Here is an 18,842-nt window from a genome sequence, read left to right on the forward strand (position 1 = left end):
GCAAAAAAAAAAAAACATTTAAATGTATGGAATGATAATATCCGACATCCATGCAAAATCAATCAGTCATAGGTCTGAGAGAAAAACTAGTCAGGCTTCATACTCACTGGTATTCAAAGTAAACTCAGGCCCATAGCTAGAGGGGGGCAACTGCCCCCCTGAGAGCCTGCTCTGCCCCCCCCCCCCCCGTGAAAAATACAGAACACATTCCTACCTGGAATTTTCACTAATCTTTACAATCATATCATGTGTTACTCTAGCAACATTACAAAGACACTTATTGATTTTGTGATTTATTAGGGTGTATGCGATTCCGAATTTAAGATGGCGCCAACGAGTGAAGACGTACTTTTATCAGCTCCTCTCAAATTGAAGACAAAATATGATGATAAATGTGCAAAGTGTAAAAGATCTGTAAAAAATGGAATTATTTGCGACATGTGTGACGAATGGTTACACTTTAAGTGCGGCAACTTGAATGCCGATGAAGAAATCGACCAAAACAGTGAATGGTTCTGTCCGCAATGTGAAAACGGAGAAAAAAGTGTTGAAAATGAGGAACTCGCGAATCTTTTACAGGTAGTGAATCTACTGCAAAGTGATATAAAGGAGTTAAAAAATGAAAATGAAGCCCTGAAAAACAGACTAGAAACTATTGAAAAGGCAAAGGAAATAACAAATTCTACATCCTCATGGACTCAAGTGGTTAGGAAATCAACAAAGAAAAAACATCACATCGATAGCATAAATTTCGAGAGTAAAAACAGATTTTCTACACTAGAAGATTTCTAGACTGAAGAAATACACCCAGAAACTAATTCAAGAACGTACAGAAGAAATCTGAAGTCAAAAAACACAACCACAAACATCTCGAAAATTAAAAAATCGAGTGTTAGTCGACCAGAAGTGATCATCTATGCTGATAGTCATGGCAGAGGAATGGCAGAAAAAGTGAAGAGTCAGCTAGGCGATGTTTCAGTGTTAGGTTTTGTCAAGCCAGGTGCAAAAATTGGGCAGATTGTAAGTAGCCTAAAACCTCAAAACAAAGAAATCAGCAGCTGTGTAGTGCTAATGGCAGGTTCAAACAATGTAGCATGCAATGAGGGTCACAATGTGATATATACATTGGAAAAGAAACTACCTGAAATAAGAAACTCTAAAGTGATCATAGTTAATATACCAACGAGATACGATCTCATACCGGAATCTTGTGTTAATGTGGCCATAAAAGAGACAAACAAGAATATCAGACACCTGTGCAAAAACTTTAGTAATGTCGATATTGTTGATGTAAGCAGGCTAGAGAGAAACAATTTCACAAATCACGGCATGCATCTGAACCGATCTGGAAAAGAAAAGGTGTCAAAAACAATAGGTACGGTGATAACTGAATACATTATAAACCAAAGAAGAAAGTGCAATCCTATTGAACTGAAATGGCACCCCATAAATAATCAGGGAAGTGAAGTGGTAAATGGAAAGAAATATAGTGATGTGGTAAATAGCGGAAAAGTCTGTCTTGTGATGAATGGTGAAAAATGCAGTCAAATGGTAAGTGATAAAAATGGTAGTGAAGAAAATGAAGATTACAGTGAAGTGAGAAAAGGTGAAAAAGACAAGGAAGTGGAAAATGATAAAAGAGTTAATGTAAAACAAAATGAACCATCTGCACGAACATCCGATAGAATAAGGAGTGTTCCGGGCAAATTTAAAGATGATTTTTTATTGTAAAATATAAAAATGCAACAAATATTGTAAATGTTAAACCTAAGGAACAAGGTCTTACACCCATTAGTTTCTCTCAAATGAAAAAGAGAGTTATACAATGCAATATTGTGCATCTAAACATTCAAGGTATTACAGGCAAAGTGTTAGATTTAGAAATGCTCCTAACTGATGAATGTTTAGATGCACATGTACTGTGTGTTACTGAGCACTGGCTGTCCAAAGATGAAATTACTTACCTTCAAATTCCAAATTTCCACCTAGCTAGTTTCTCATCAAGGTCTCTAATAAAACGAGGGGGAACAGGCATATTTACAAAAAATGATATAATTGCCAAACAAATTGTCCCCAAAACTGTGAGACCTATAGAAAAACATTTTGAAGTTAGTGTTGTACGTCTTGCACAATATAATTTAATAATAGTATGTTGCTACAGAACGCCTGATGCAGACTATACAATATTCATAAAAAATCTGTCAGTATTGTTAGATGAATTAAAAAGTTATACATGTGAAATTTTGGTATGCGGGGACCTAAACATTGATTTTCTAAAAAATACAGGACGGAAACTGCACTTTGAAGCCACAATAAACACTTTTGGCCTAAAGCAAATTGTAACTACACCCACGCGCATAACGAAAGAGACACTCTCCCTCATAGACCACATGTTAATAAGTGTACACTCAAAAGAGTTTCAATGTGAAAACATATCAGTCCACTTCTCCGACCATGAAGCACAATTTTTATGTCTCTCATGTAAAAGAGAAGCTACTGAATATCATAGAAAGCCACTAAAAATGCAGAAACGTAAATATGATGAAGGTTCTATACTCATGTTTATTGGAAAACTAAACAGCGAAAATTGGGAAGATATTTATAGCTTACCTTCCACAAACGAAAAATTTAATCTCTTTCTGAACAAAATTATCTTGTTACACAATGAATGTTTTCCACCTAAACAAGTAAACATATCCACCGAGTGTAAACCATGGGTCACAAACGGAATCAGAATCTCAAGTAGAAAACTAAAAATGCTCCATTCTGAAAGTAAGGTGAATCCCAATCCATCTTTTCTGAAATATTACAAGAGGTATAAGCAAATATATAAAAATGTACTCCACCAATCAAAAATTAATCATAATGACCGTAAAATCAATAATTCAAACAATAAATGTAAAACAATGTGGGAAATTATAAGAAATGCATCAACAAAACACCAATCTTTAGGTAATAATATGGTGATATGCATTAATGGAAAAGAAGTCCAACATCCCCCTAATATTGCGAATGCTTTCAATGAGTATTTTGTAAATGCAGTTCCAAATAGAAGGAATGGGTTTATGGCTGCTCGAGAAGAATGTTCTACACACATAACAGTGAATGACAAATCCTTGTTCATTTCCCCCATTACTGAACAGGAATTAAAGATAATCTTCAGGCGTATAAAAAACAAACAATCTTCCGGCATTGATGAAATACCAGACTTCCTAATTAAGAAATGTTATAGTTCCCTATGTCAACCATTACTACATATAATAAACAATTCCATTGAACAAGGTATTTTCCCAGACAGGCTAAAGATAGCTGTTGTTAAACCATTACTGAAGAAAAATGACCCAAAGGATTTATCAAATTACAGGCCCATTTCGCAACTCTCAGTCTTCTCAAAAATTATTGAACATGCAATAATGATGAGAGTAGAAAATTTCTGTAGTAAACACTCAATCTTAAGCTTGTCGCAGCATGGTTTTAGGTCCGAACGAAGCACGAAAATAGCGTTAGCAGACTTAGTAGAATGTGTCACACAATCTCTGAATAATTGTAATCACACGGTAGGAGTCTTTTGTGACCTATCGAAAGCTTTCGATTCTGTAAATCACGAGATATTGCTGTGGAAACTTCAAAAACTTGGTATTCGTGGACTACCACAAAAGTGGTTTCAATCTTATCTTACCAATAGAAAGCAAATTGTAGAAATCGCTCACACCACAGCAAAAGGATACGTAACACATCAACACTCCACCATGAAAAGTGTAACATGTGGGGTGCCTCAGGGAAGTATTCTTGGCCCTCTTTTGTTTCTTATGTACATAAATGATTTACCAAATGTTATACCTGAGGCAAATGCAATATTATATGCTGATGATACAAATATTATAGTAACAGACACTTCCAAAGATGCTCTACAATCTAAGGCTAATAACGTATTAAACAAATTAGATGACTGGTTTTTAAATAATAATCTACTCCTCAACAGCAAAAAAACAAATTACATTACATTTTCTACAATCCAAACCAGAAACCAAATAAGCCTCAATCTAATATCTGGGAATACACAACTAGAGCCTAAAAAAAAATCAAAATTTCTGGGTATCATTCTGGATGAACACCTTAGCTATACAGAACACATAAACACGCTACAATCAAAATTAAGTAGTGTGTGCTATGCCCTTCGAGAACTGGTAGACATCTCAAGCACCCAAACTGTAAAGTGTCTTTATATGGCAAACTTTGATGCTTTACTAAGATACGGTATTATGGTTTGGGGTAACAAGGGCCACTCCAATGTCCTTTTTATGCTTCAAAAAAGAGCTATAAGAATCATAGCTGGAGTAAAGAAAACTTATTCATGTAGAACTCTTTTCCGTAAACTTAATGTGTTAACTCTCCCCTGCATATATATTTATGAATGCTTAATTTATGTTAAGCAAAATATTTCCAACTTTGCCACAAATGAGGAAATACATGGCCTAAACACAAGAAATAAAGACAAACTTCACATAAAACACTGCCGCCTTAACTTATGTAAGAAAGGTCCCTTAAATTCTTCCATAGATCTCTACAATAAACTACCACAAGATGTGAGGAAAGAACCAAAATTGATGAGATTCAAGCACAAGATAAAATCAATGCTTCTGAAGCATGTTTTTTATTCTATAGCTGAATACATGGAAGCAACTTTTACATAAGACAAATGTACATAATGTAGTATAATAACATATTATTCTTGTAAAATTAAATGTCAAATGAAAGTGGGTAATTAGTATATCTTCTCATGTTATATTTTTTTTGTGATTTTGATATAATAGCAGAGTAAGACCCAATTTTTTACAATTTTTGGCTATATATTTTGTATTTGTAAAATCTATTAATGTACCTGTATTGTAATGTAAGTATTGACATGTCCTATATTACCATGTACTGTAATTTGTACACACCGGTAGTCCTTGGACGCAAATAAACTAAACTAAACTATAATGTCCTATCAGGATTGGGGGGGGATTCCCTTCCAGATTAGACTTCGGGAAATGATTTCACAACTTTCAGTATCTAGAACAGTTGCGACATTTTGAGTAGTATTGTACTAAAGGTGCCTAATGTGTTTGGATGTTTTTCTTGGATGTGTTGCTATGAAATTTGAATTGCTTAAATTTTTGTTTCCCAAGTCTATCTTTTGGTAATAGTGTGGTAGAGAGAGGGAGTGGATATTTTATTTTTGTAACTTTGCGTTGCTTTTCTGCCACTTCTAGCTAATCGCAACAATGAAGGATGACGTGAAATTGATGAAGAGACACTCATAAACAGTACCACAACTACAGGGGGCAGGGGGCATTGTCCCCTCCCCCCTTACCTTGGACAGAAGTCTATTCTAGGGGAAGCAAACATTGAAGTCAAAAAACAAGAGTAGGAGAATCTAAGAATAGCAGGACAATTGGGTACTCATGATGGAATTAGTTTTTATGTGTTCCTTGCATTTTTCTACCAGACGGCCAAAGGCACTTGCAAGGGGCACAGAGGGGCAATTGCCCCCCTTGATTTCAAATTTTATACAAATAAAAGAACATTTCGTAAAATTTTCTTGCTCGCTTCGCTCGCAATTTCTGCTGTTCTTCTAGTCGAAGTTCAGAGCTATAGCTATGGGGCGGCAGGAGTCGGCCCTGGGAGCCAAATGATCTATATGAAAAAAAAAATGTTAAAGAGAATGCCATGGTGCTCCATGAAATTATTGCACCTATTAAAACAATTTCTTTCTATGAAACTTAATATGAAATATTAATTTGAATTTGAATTTAAAATTTTGGGTGCGTCAGCACTAAGGCTATTTTGCACCCGTCACATTATACGGGGTCCAGTCCCTTATCGTTACACATAACAACTCTAACGTTGCATAACTAAAATCATAAAATATTCTGACTTTCGTTAAAAGATGAGGCTGTAAAGGAGCACTCAGCACAAATAAGGACAAAACACAGGACAACACAAACTAAATTATACTGCCCATGAGGCCAGTCGCCAGAGCCTCGTTAGTCTGCAGTCCAGGGTGTACTAAGTGGAAGTGAGGTTGACTATTGGGTGCACTACATGGAAGGAGCACCCCTTACACCCCATGAAATATTAATGATGACAATGTAATCCAAGAAGTCATTGATCAATCAAGGGATTCCTATTTGTTTGTCAGGTGTCAAAAAATGTATTTCAACTATAATATAATACAATCCACACAATATTTTGCCAAATGGTTAACATAACCAGTCGGCAAACGTTGTCTGTAGTGATGCAAGAGTCTCCCCTTTGACAGTAATAGAGTCCGTGATGGACTAGGGACCCATGTTTTAATGTTTTAGCAAGTACATAAAAAATGTATTAGCTACAAACTTTTACACAATTCATCAAAGTGTAGGTAATATGTAACCATTATTATTTAATTAATTCTATTTTTCTTGCATAACACAACACAATGGTGGTGTTGGATTCTCGTTAGAGGGAATCTCGCTAGAGGGAATCATTATGAAGCATCCTTTATAAAGGGCTCCCTTAATCAGTTCTGCAGAGAGGCCCAAAGTTATCTATTAACATTATCGACCTGCAAATATCAACTAGATACATTCCCTATTAGCCTACCTAGGGCTTTATGTTAAACTTCATATTCTTTGGCAATCTGGAAAGGTCATTATCGAAATATTGCTATTTGATGTTGCTTGAAGTTCTTTTGTTCATTGTAGTTTCAAGATATCATCCCATTTCTGTTACTTATCTCTTTTGGGCGAGGGGGCAAGTGCCTTTGTGTACCCTGTTATATCTGCCAATGCGACACAATAAATTAAAAATTTGCCCCCTCTAGGATTGACTTCGCCCCCCCCCCCCTACAAAGAATTCCTGGCTACGGGCCTGAGTAAACTATGTAGTACAAATGGATACTGAAATTCAATATGATATTGAACCATAAGCAGGACAAATTATGATTTCTATGAAGCTCTTGTGTCAACCACAATTAATTTATTGCCCTTGTACTTGCAAGTATGGGAACTAGTATCGTCATTAATCTATACCGGTACTCATTTGTAAATTCTCAGTAAACATACAGACTTGTGTTCGATAGACGGTAAGACTTTAGTCTCATAACTGTTAGGGTGTACTTTTACACTATAAATATATACAGCATCAAGTTATTGGAAGAAATGCACTCTCATTATGAGCCATCCTAAATTATGAAAGGACAAGAAAACAGAAGAGCTTCATAGTTTACAGAACCGGTTTTCTGACGTGTTTCTGTAAAGGAAGATAACAGAACTGTGTACCAAACTTGCAAACATTCAGTGATCTCACATTACATCTATTCGAATCAAACCTAACTTAGCCTAACCTACTTAATACATATGAATATTTGCGAGCTGCTTCAAAAATAAAAATGGAAAAACTCTTGCAGAAAACAGGTCAGAACGTACTCTTTCAACCATATAAGGGCAAACTAAAAACATTTAAACAAACTACTGATTTGTAATAAACATCCCGATGTTGTACATGTGAATAGCATGAGTTTTCTAGGTTTGGAAATTAACTTATTGATTTAATGATATCAGATATAATCTATATCAAGCTACGTATATTTTATGCTATAGTAATGATCTCAAAACGGTAGTTATTAGGATTATGCCTAACATAAAATATAATATCCTATTCTGATTTTACATTTACAAAGAATTATCAACTTTGTTTGGAAGTAAAAAAGGCATGCAGTGTTTAAGAAATTGATAGGTTCAAGCGATATTCTCACCGAAATTACATCAGAAGATATTTCTTCAACATGTAAATAAATTATACAATTTGCATATATTTCAAACATTTTGCTTTTGATGGATAATATTAAGCAACAAACAATTAAATATTAAGACTTACCTTCGAGCTTGTTCAGCTTTTTAACATCCTCCATGGAATATTTGTTCCCTTGTTCTCGTAATGTACGGGATTCTATACCCTCTGGTAGCTTGGTTTGATTTTCATTCTTTCAAGAACTTGCATTGATCATATCGTTAGACAACACGGAATGAAGTCTTGGCAACAGTGTATGCTAAAATCTGCACCACGGAGCATATTGTGACGAAATGCCAGTTCAAAAATGTTGATAACCACTACTTTCTGAAGGAACGAAATGTTTTCATTTTTTCACATAGTATTTCAGATACCTGTGGGAAGAGCATGTGATCTTTGTTTCACCACGAAATCTTCCATACTAGTCATAAAAGAAAAATAATGCACCGGTATTAACAAAACTACCACTTCAACGCCATCTGTATGCAGCAGTTTGAACATGACAGAGACCTTATATTTTCTGTTATATTTACTTAAATCCCTTCAATCGTAACATAATTATAAGGTTCACATGTTCTAGTGAATAAAACAATCTTTTATATCGGAAAATTTCTTCCTTACCGAATCTATATTATCCAAAGAAATTTGGGTCTATGCTTTACCTTGGCTTTAGAACCCCCTTAACGTCTCTAAGAGGAAAGATGAATGTTCTGGCGCAGTTGTTCATTTTTCGAATTTCAGTTGGTCTGTTGTCAAACGTATTTAATGCAACAGATGATCGCGGATGATTGAAACAAATTTCAATACTCACATACTGCAATATTCACAAATCCACTTTGGCACCATGTAGTTCTTTCCATAGTATAGTAAACAATGCCAACACTAAAGTTTTTGGAGCAAACAAATAGAAATTTTCCCGCTCGAAAAACAGTAACTTTTCATCTCGCAACCCGCTTGAACAAAGTGTTATCATGGCCAGTGAGTTTTACCAACTAACTCTATTTGGGGGATCTGTCCATGGAAATGTTGGCTGTCTTAATAGACCGAACGCCCTGAAAAGTTTATCTTCACATACGTAGAATATGTCATCTGTATGTCAGTAATCATATTTTTGTGTTTCTCCTGTGTTTTGAAACTTTATAGTTTATTTATGAATATAAATTTTAAATTAGCTTGGTGGATATGCTACATCGCTGACAGTATACAGTATACTAGGACACTCAATTGTGCAGTTCGCAACACTGAGGACATCAACAGACTGAAGGCAATGGTACTCTGGCTTTCTTTCCGCCCTTGTCAATTGGGAAAAATAATTTGCCTCCACACAACGTGCCCTCCCATTGGATCCTTCAAGGTCGCCTGTTGATTTTTCGGGCCCTTGGTGGCAAGGCAGGCTACAGGCTGGCCAGGCTGATGTTACACAGATGTTTTGTCAACATGCCGTGAGGGGGTGTTGATGGCTCCATATCAGAAAAGGATGAGGCTTGCAGGTTGATTCTGTTGAGGCAACACGGAAGAAATAATGAAAAACCAAAGGAAGTAATTTGTAACAGTTCTGCTGTGTGCCACAACTGCTGGCCTTGCTGTACCGAAGTGCACGCACATGAAAAAATTCAAGAATATTGTTTCCTGTGTTAGCATAATAGTAGTAGTCGCAGTTCTGGATCATGGATAGAGTACGCATCTGTCAGTGAATTTATTCCATTTATTTTATTTCTTCATCATTCATCCTCATCATCGCGATTTACCTTGAGACACAGGAGAACATGTAGTAATAACAAAATATTAGGGAGTTCACAAAATAGTTAGTGCACTAACTGTGTTCATAGGTTGTTTTTTTTTTTTTTAGGAAAAATAATAAATATAATAATTCTTCCTGATTTTAGTATCCTTCAACCTCAGCTTCTTGCAACCTGAACTGTAGTGTTGGCATCTTTGCCATGTGATGTTTGTATTAATTCTTTTCTCTTGTGTTCAAATGCTAGGCCATTTCCTAGTATCTCGGGCCATACATCTTGTATTTATAAGCAGAATGCTACATACCATATTTGTTATCATAGTAAAGTACAGTATTTTTCACTTCTTAGGATCTTGTTCCATCTGCTGATTAATCTCGATCTTAAGGATAGGGAAGTACAGCTAACACCCAGTGACAAAATACATATGCAACTCTTTAGACAGGTACTGCCTCTCAAAGGAAAGGATTTGGAGAGAATATTAAAAGAAAATGAATCGCAAGTGAGTACTCCTAGTTGTTTCCTGGAATGTTTTGCTCATTACTTTATAAAATGTGATATATGAGGGAGATTTCAAACCAAAGCGACATGTTCAATTTCACCAATTAAACGCAAGCTTGCATGGCTTGTCATGGCAGCTACAGTGTGAAACGTGCAGTTGATAACCAATCAACATATGTCACTTCAGCGTGAAATCTCCCTTAGACGTGGAGCAACAATATGTCTACCAAAATATCAAGCTTTCTAAAATTGGTTAAAGCTGAGTAATTCATTCTCTTCGTTCACATTAATAAACCACAATTTGGGAGATTTTGACGCAATTCAGTGCTCTGCTAATATGGTTATGGACTGTCACGCACTGATTTACCAAGGATGTTAAGTGTTTGATCTAGTGCATGTGAAACTTATTGTCTAAACCCAAAATTGAGTTTGTTGCGGAGAATTTTACAATATCTCTTTGATTCTGCATATTCTATTTGTCCCACTATTAATACAGGGTGACAATTAATGAACTATATGAAATAAAATGGAAATTTGTGACAAACCACCTAGTACACAAACTGTATTGCACATGTAAACGGCACTACTGACATTCGGATTTAGGTTATGACATGTTCGATATGTCTGCCATCTCTGGCGATGATGAAGGGGGCAGACGAACAGCAAAATTCTGCATGACCCGCTGAAGTGTCGACACATCGATGACCTCCTGAATGGCAGTTTTCAGCTCGGCAATGGTTTTGGGGTTATTTCTGTACACCTTGTCCTTAACATAGCCCCCTTCCAGTGGCCTCTGGGTACCCCAGAGCCAGAATGCGGTCCCCAAAATACTCCTCCAGGACATTTTCACTTGCAAGTGGCCGACATCAACACGTTGCGTGCGCATACGAATTCCAATCATGTCCTGTGGCCAGCCACGCAGTTTGGACGTCATCACGTGAACCGTTCAGAAATTATGACTGTTTTATTTCATATAGTTCATTAATTGTCACCCTGTAGTTGGATAATGTTAATTTAAAGACAGTTTACATCAGAACATAATACAAGCCCAGCTACCCATAATGTAGTTAGATCAGTGAAACATACAGGTTGCAATGCCAAAGTGACAATCACTGTAAAGAACAAGCATATGAAAAGGTGAGCACATTGCAAATTCTGGCCACGTGAGCATGTACTAGTATTAAGGAAACATATATATATATATAACTTTTGTCATTAGCTATTCTGAGCTTGCATGGTAGTCAGCAGTTTGTTGTAGTAGTGTTCACTTGCAGTGTGGAAAAGTAGAAATTTCAAATCCATGAATTAACTATAATACAATATTTTAAATTGTGTACACTTTTAAATTCCACTTGGAAACACATTTATCCTGGATCAAGCACCATATTTCACTTTGTGGCAACATTTCCATACCTCCTCATGGTTCTTTCATTGGGTTATATGAACCAACAAGAGTGTGTTGCAACTTTGCTGGTAAAGGAAATTTATTGATTCCTGAAGTGTGAATTGTAGAACTTTAATATTGAAACAGTTCATGCATGACACATATATGTTCCTTTTGAGTTAACGTTTTATTGTGGGTGTAGGAAAACTAAGGTGAAAATAAAAAGATACATAGATGTGTGTTCCAAATACATTAATGGTAAATGTGTATGTGAAGGGAATAAAAAAAATTGGAATGTTACGTTAATTTCAATCTATCATTTGTCACTTTACGTATACTCTATTTGAAGGCATTTTATTCATTTCTTTGCAGAAGTAAAGATTCTCTATTAGCAAGCCATCCCACTGTAATAACAATGAGGCTCACACACAACCATCCAGTATATGCAGCTGATGCTCTTCGTCATCGCAGACCAAATGATGCCGTTAAGGAGCAGATCAGAGACCTCTTCACAAAAGGCCATTCCCCATCATCTGCCTTGGAAGTATTAAAGCATGACCTACAGGAAAAATATGGTGATAAATATTATCAGGTTGGTAATAATTTACTTTCTTTAAATAACATAAATGCAAATTGGTGGCGAAGCCATTATCTTCCTTTGAAAGTGTGTGTTTTATCTTTTATCTTGAAAAATCAAGGAATCGTACAAATCATTGACAATATTTTACTTGCCTTCCGTGGGAATGAAAAAGAAAACTCAGTGAAAGAAGTGATTAATATGATAACTTGCTTGGAGTTTTGTGGATAGTACCTACATAAATAGTTAAAAATAAATGTATTTAGCATGACCGAAGTGCACTTACTTTGTCTTGTCTTGACACTATACGTAAATACTTGTTTTTTGTTAATTTCTTCGTAAATAATTGGTAAATAACTTTTATATTTAGTTTAGTTGATTTCACAAATCTTATGTAGCAATATAAAGTTTACTTTTTGAAATAAAGCAATAACTTAGCTTCTTTGGTGACCAAGTACATTGGATGGTCCATTCGCAAATTCACTATCACTGTTCCTGGTTCGGATTTGTCACTGTGCTTGAGGGTAAATCTGTTGACTTATGATATGCAAATTCATGTGTAATATCCAACCATTAGTAATAATAATATCTTACTTAACAAATGAAATTGAAGACTCTGTATTATGATTACAACTAATGTAAAAAGTTACATGACAAAGTAATGCACCAAGCTGGCATCTTGCATGTAAAGATGTTTTCAGAAGTACAGTAGGTTGACTGGTGCTTGTCATAAATAATCAATTGCAGTAAATTAAAATTAATATTCACTGAGAATAGTATCACAAAATAATATATTGTTTAAATGGCAATTTGGTTGTCATGCTACTGCATACTAGAATGAGTAAAGTTCCAGTGTATGTAAATGGTTTTATGTATTGTATTGATTGTATTGTATCTTGTATCAATCACACACACCTTTAGTCAGAATCAAATTCACAGAAAAATACACCAATTGCGCTCAGTTTGCCATTTTGTTGTTAGGTGAAATGGTCACACATCACTTTCTTCTTTATGCTCCTCAATCTAAAGTAAAGAAGTTCAAATATCTCCATAGCTCCAGTGGCTACTCATACATCATAGCTCATACATCTTGTCTGTAGCATTATTATTTATACATCAACATGGAATGGCAAGGACAACCAATTCAATGATTGCTTATAGGTTGAAATTGGAAGGCATTTATGAAAATCATTGTTTCTGTAGTTCTTTCACTGGATATCATGTATTTACTAGTCAAACCTTCAATGTCATTTTGTGTGAGTTCCTAATGAATCATATTTGAATGAAGTCAATATTTCCATCAGAATAATTAGCAGAAAATTGAATGGTAATTTTAGTCTTTGTGGCTACAAGTTCCAGTGTTTAAGTTAATTTTAAGGGGATTTTCTTCAGCCAGATTCCTCAATTCGTCCTTAAAATGCTAGCTGTAGTATTGTCTCGAAGATCTAAATAACAATACATTTCACATTTCTAGGACACACAAGTTGCGAAGAAGTTTCAAAAATTAATATTGCATCTGATCTGTAAACATGAAATAATTTAATCCTTTTAGCTATGGTACAGTATGGAATGTAACACATTTTTGTACCTGAATGTTAGGAATGCAAAGAAAGGCAAATTAGTTATGTTGTTGCACCAATGCCAAAACCATGAATGCTCCTGTTCAATAATCAACCAGTCCAATTCTATATTACTCTTTCAAATGCACGCACTATATGTGCTTCCAAATCTAAATTTATAAGAAATTTAGAATAATATAATGTTTTCAATTTTTCTGTCTTAATTTCTTTTAGATCGCTGCTGATGATTCCTTATGCCCAGATTTGCAGTGGTGTTTTAGAGAGTACGAGGGTCACTATTTATATTTTGAGCCTAACAATGAAAAAACAGGAATTTGGCATTGAAAACTGCTTTATTGTTTTTCGAAGTATTCTCCTTTATGATCAATACACTTTTGCATTCGTTCGAACCATTTGTCAAAGCAGTTTTTCCAATCTTCTTGAGACACCTCCATAATATGGTTTTTGAACGCATCAACAGCATCTTCCGCCGACGAAAATCGTTGTCCACGCAATTTATTCTTGACATTCGGGAACAAGAAGAAGTCATTGGGTGCCAGCTGGCATTGTCTTCATGAAGAATGATCCGACGGCGTTTGTTTGTTTTCCGTATTTGACCGAAGACCTCTGGCAAACAAATTGTTGTGTACCATTCAGAGTTGACCGTTCTACGTTCCTCTAAAGGCACAGTTGCCACATGACCAGTTTTCCCGAAAAAACAGGCGACCTTTTGTTTCGATGTGCTTCGAGCGCGAACAACTTTTGTTGGATTGGGTTCATCTTGAAACACCAATACAGTCGACTGCTGTTTACGTTCCAGCTCATATACATATATCCATGATTCGTCACCTGTTACAATCTTATATACGTCTTTTGAAGCACCACGTTTGTATTTATTGAGCATTTGTTTGCACCAATTGACGCGAGCGTCTTTTTGAGTTTTTGTCAAATTGTGTGGGATCCAACGAGAACATACCTTTCTCACAGCTAAATGATCATGTAATATTTGATATATGCTGGTGGAACTAATGCCTATGGTTGCCTCAATCTCACAGTATGTCACATGACGATCTTGCAGTATTAGGTTTTGCACAGCATTAATGTTTTCTCGAACATCAACTGATTTTGGACGACCTTCGCGAATCTCGTCGGTGAGCGAATGGCGGCCACGATTAAATTCGTTATACCAGCGTTTCACAGTGGCAAAGGATGGGCCTTCATCGCCAAATGTGGAAGTAAGTTGATCGATGCACTCTTGTCTTGATAATCCACGTCGAAAAAATCGTAAAAAATCATTGCACGAAAATGTTCACGACTTAATTCCATTTTATTGTTGTCGCGCAATCTCCAAGGCAACATAAACAACACAAATGAAGCTATTGACAAAACATTTGAAGTACGTTATGGTCAATAATGCCAGACGATTCGGTGCAAACGTCAAATCGCGCCTAACTTCAATCAGTGTTGCCAAGGCTCAAAATATAAATAGTGGCCCTCGTATTATAAAATATTCTCAAAAGAATATGGAGCTTCTGAGGGACCAGAAATGCTCTAATGTTTGAAATAATTTGTAACGGAATACAACAACAAAGTGGGTGATGTATGTGCCACATTGGATGAATCAGATGACCATCTGATTGTTGCTATTTGTTCCCCATTGTTGCTACTTGTTCCGCATTAATGAAGAGAGTCCACCAGCTTCTGAAAGCATCTGGGGAAGTTGTGTTCATTGACTCCTCTGGTAAAATGGATAAGAACAACAATCGAGTATTCGTTTTGATGACTCCAAGCATTTCTGGAGGCTTGCAATTAGGTATTGTAATAACAAATTCTGAATCTGAGTTTGCCATTACCAAAGGTTTAGAGCTTCTGTCTTTTTTGGTAAAGGGAGACAGGGCCAGATATTTTTGTCACTGATGATAGCCGTAATTTAAGAAATTCCATTAAAGTTAGATATCCACATAGTGCAATGCTGTTATGCAAGTTCCATGTGCTTCAGGCATTCTGGTGCAATATATGGAACAGTTCACAAAGTATTAAAAGAGGATCGTCCAGAGCTATTTACCATGATTAAAGTGACGGTCAATTCTCCAAACGATGAAGACTTAAACGGGGCATACCTTCAACTTCTGGGGAGTACTTTGTCAAAAGTATCCCAATGTTGTAAAGTACCTCGAAAGCATGATCTACCGAAACTGATAGATGCGTATGAATGGAGTCTTGCTGGACGAATGAATCTTTTGATACGAGGTCACAATACAAACAATTATAGTGAGGCTGCATTCAGAGTTTTGGAAGATAATATTTTACACAGGTTAAAAACATACAGCATTGTACATCTCTTTGATTTCTTGAGTGTAAAATTGACATCTTATTATGAACAAAAAGTAGTTCATACTTTGAACAATAGGAGCAAGGCTGACAAGAGAATGAAACAGTATGAGGCACAAATGAAATTCCTCCATGCAGAAAAAATTGCTGATGATCAATACAATGTAACAGAGAAAAGGGCACAGAATATGTTGTAGATGCGTATGTTGATAAATGTTCCTGCCCTGTAGGTTTTCAAGGTGCTCCTTGCAAACACCAGTATTACATGAAAGTTCAGTTTGCATTGCCTTCTGTCAACTTTCAGGTAGAAGGAGACATGGAAACAAAAACAGTTTTCCACAAAATATTGACGGCTCTCATTCAGAGGACCCAAACTGGTATAAGTCTCTCAGGTCATCCTCAGAAGGTCCAAACAATCCAGAAACATCATGTCTCGACAACACCATATACAAAATACTGAAGATGAAGAAATGTTACAGCCTTCAAGTTCTTACCAAGCAGAACATGAACTTGAAGTTTCAGATGCCAAAAGATTGCTCTCTTTGGCATTCAAGAAGATAGTTTAGAGGCAAATGAGGAATTAGCAAAATCAGTATCCAAATTTGCTTCAAATGTGCTTAAAATGTCAGACTCAAACCTTTCTTCTTTCTTGGTTTCTAGTGGGTTTCTTCTGGGAGAAGAAAAATAAATGTACAGCCTACAGCTGTAGCACTTAGGACAACATATCTCGGTGGGAGAAATATTCAGCACACAGGTCACCCTTCCAAAGCACAAAGACTGCCAGAACATGCATATGCTTTGAAGAGAAGAAATCTCTCTACGTGGGCAGACCAACACCCAAACGGAAGGCTCCACCATATGCTTTGAATGCATGTGTAGAAAGGAACGTAGCTCTTGGAAAAACTCACCACAAGAAATCAGCATGAAAGCTTGCTTTACCTAGAAAAGGGTAATCTATACACTGCTTCAAAATTGTCGTAAAGAAGATCAAACAGCATACTATACTTTACTTGTCTTTGTATTTTTCTTCAGCCTTTCAGTCTTACACATGCTTTTCTACATGAACTTAACAAGTGTAGTTTTAAAACATTGGTAAAATTAGTAAAGGATAAGAGGGAGTTAAAAGGTATGAAGAATTAAATCCTCATTCCTGTTGTTCATTCACATGGCTCCTGTACCAGATGTTGGACGGAAAACACTAGTATCCTATAGTATTGATTGTAAGTACTGTGATCTGTTGTACAACTAATTGTATCTTCAGTGCTTCCAAATAAGCATTGTAATTGAAAAGTATATGCCTGTTATTTTTAAATTAAATTAAATTTCAATGTATGATAATCTTGCTTCCCATGTTTCTTTATGTACACAGATATACGATTCTTCATGCTAACCCGTGATGATTATTGCATTGCTTGTAATCAATTGAATTTTCAACTTTTTGTGTGTGTGTGTGTGTGTGCGTGTGTGTGCGTGTGTGTGTGTGTGTGTGCATGTGTAAATACATATTTACTGTTTGTGTATATATATTCAGCATATAACCTAAAACAATGATTAGTTATCTAACATGTACATTTAAAAACAATAGAATTATAAGGTATAAAGCTGTGATGTTTGAATCTGTAACTCCGATACATTTGCTTTTTTCTTGTGCAAATTGATTAATCATACATTTACTTGCACAATATGGTGTGCACTGAAATTTCTAGTTCAAACCAATAAATTAACACGAACACAATTTATCCACAGTATAGCTTCTAATAATTTCACTTACCATATTTTACACCAGAGCCCTTCAATTAATGAATTTCCAGCCACACACTTCTGCATTGTACCGATTCAAATGGAAGTTATTGGCAGTGTTGCAACCCAGAAGTGTTCATGATTGTACATTTAACACACATTGAACAACCAATATTCAACAAATAATAATTATAAATTCAGGCTAAGGCAATTTGTAAAACCTAAAACTTTTGTTTGCAAGGCTTGGCGTCAGTAAACTACTTCACAATATGTTCAATGTTTATCTGTTCCATTTGCCTATGCTCAGTATTCAAAATGGTTGTTTGTTAATTTTTGCTGAGAAGTACTATACTGCATATATTTTTTTATTAGGTTTCAGAAATCTACATTCGGGTATAAATTGAGAATGATCAAACAAATACTTATAACAGAAGGATTCGAATTTGTGTATTTCACATTTTATTTTTAAATGATTTTTTTTTTTTCGGGGCCCGCAAAACCACAATTCTATTCTGCACTGCATGTATGCACTTAGTAAAATCTGTTATACTTGACAGGCAATGAGATATTATCGTTTTTTTCATATTTTATCTTAATTGCAATGCATAACACAAATAGAAACTAGAGTTCTTTGCAAGTTTAAAAATGAAATGCTAGGTGGGGGTACCGATGCATGCATAATATAAATTGTTATTGCACTGCAAATTTGTAAAGTAATTGAAGTTTTTATGTAATCTTATACTAGCGTCATATGTAGTACAATCAGGAAGAAAGGTAATATTATTATAATACATATCTGTGAAACGGGCAAGTTTCTTCATTCCAAGTTTTAATTTTAATTCTTAAATTTGTAGTGCACTGGCATTGATTTTTTATTAGACAAACATAGGTAGTAATTGATTTTTCAATTTGATAGCAAGGAGAGGAAATTATTTGGTATATCAGTAACATGGTATGGAGAAAAGTATGTTGACAGGAAAACATATTAACAGAATGGAGAAATATGGGATATCTTGTCTTCTGAGTAGCATGACACAAGTCACTATAACTAGTGTTTGTACTAAAATTTTTACTACTGGTAGGCAATGTATTTCCTGGTATGTGGTATTTTAATTATTTTTAAGTTATGTTACAATCTACTCAGTTCTTTTGTTATAGAACGACCACAAAAGAACTTTTGACCAGAAAAAAACTTAATT

General features: G+C 35.5%; 1 protein-coding gene across 1 annotated transcript in view; it reads left to right on the forward strand.

Moving 5' to 3' along the window:
* LOC145994234 (uncharacterized) overlaps positions 1 to 17,059 on the forward strand; it is a 35,395-nt gene extending 18,336 nt beyond the window's left edge. Inside the window, exons 2-4 of the mRNA XM_083130332.1 lie at positions 9,903 to 10,053; positions 11,809 to 12,028; positions 16,564 to 17,059. Coding sequence (XP_082986458.1) covers positions 10,043 to 10,053; positions 11,809 to 12,028; positions 16,564 to 16,770 — 438 coding nt within the window. The 5' untranslated portion in view covers positions 9,903 to 10,042 and the 3' untranslated portion in view covers positions 16,771 to 17,059. The remainder of the gene's footprint in view (positions 1 to 9,902; positions 10,054 to 11,808; positions 12,029 to 16,563) is intronic.
* The last annotated feature ends 1,783 nt before the right edge of the window (positions 17,060 to 18,842 follow it).

The sequence above is a fragment of the Lepisma saccharinum genome, chromosome 10, assembly GCF_977018435.1.
Source record: "Lepisma saccharinum chromosome 10, izLepSacc3.1, whole genome shotgun sequence".
NCBI classification, from domain to species: domain Eukaryota; kingdom Metazoa; phylum Arthropoda; class Insecta; order Zygentoma; family Lepismatidae; genus Lepisma; species Lepisma saccharinum.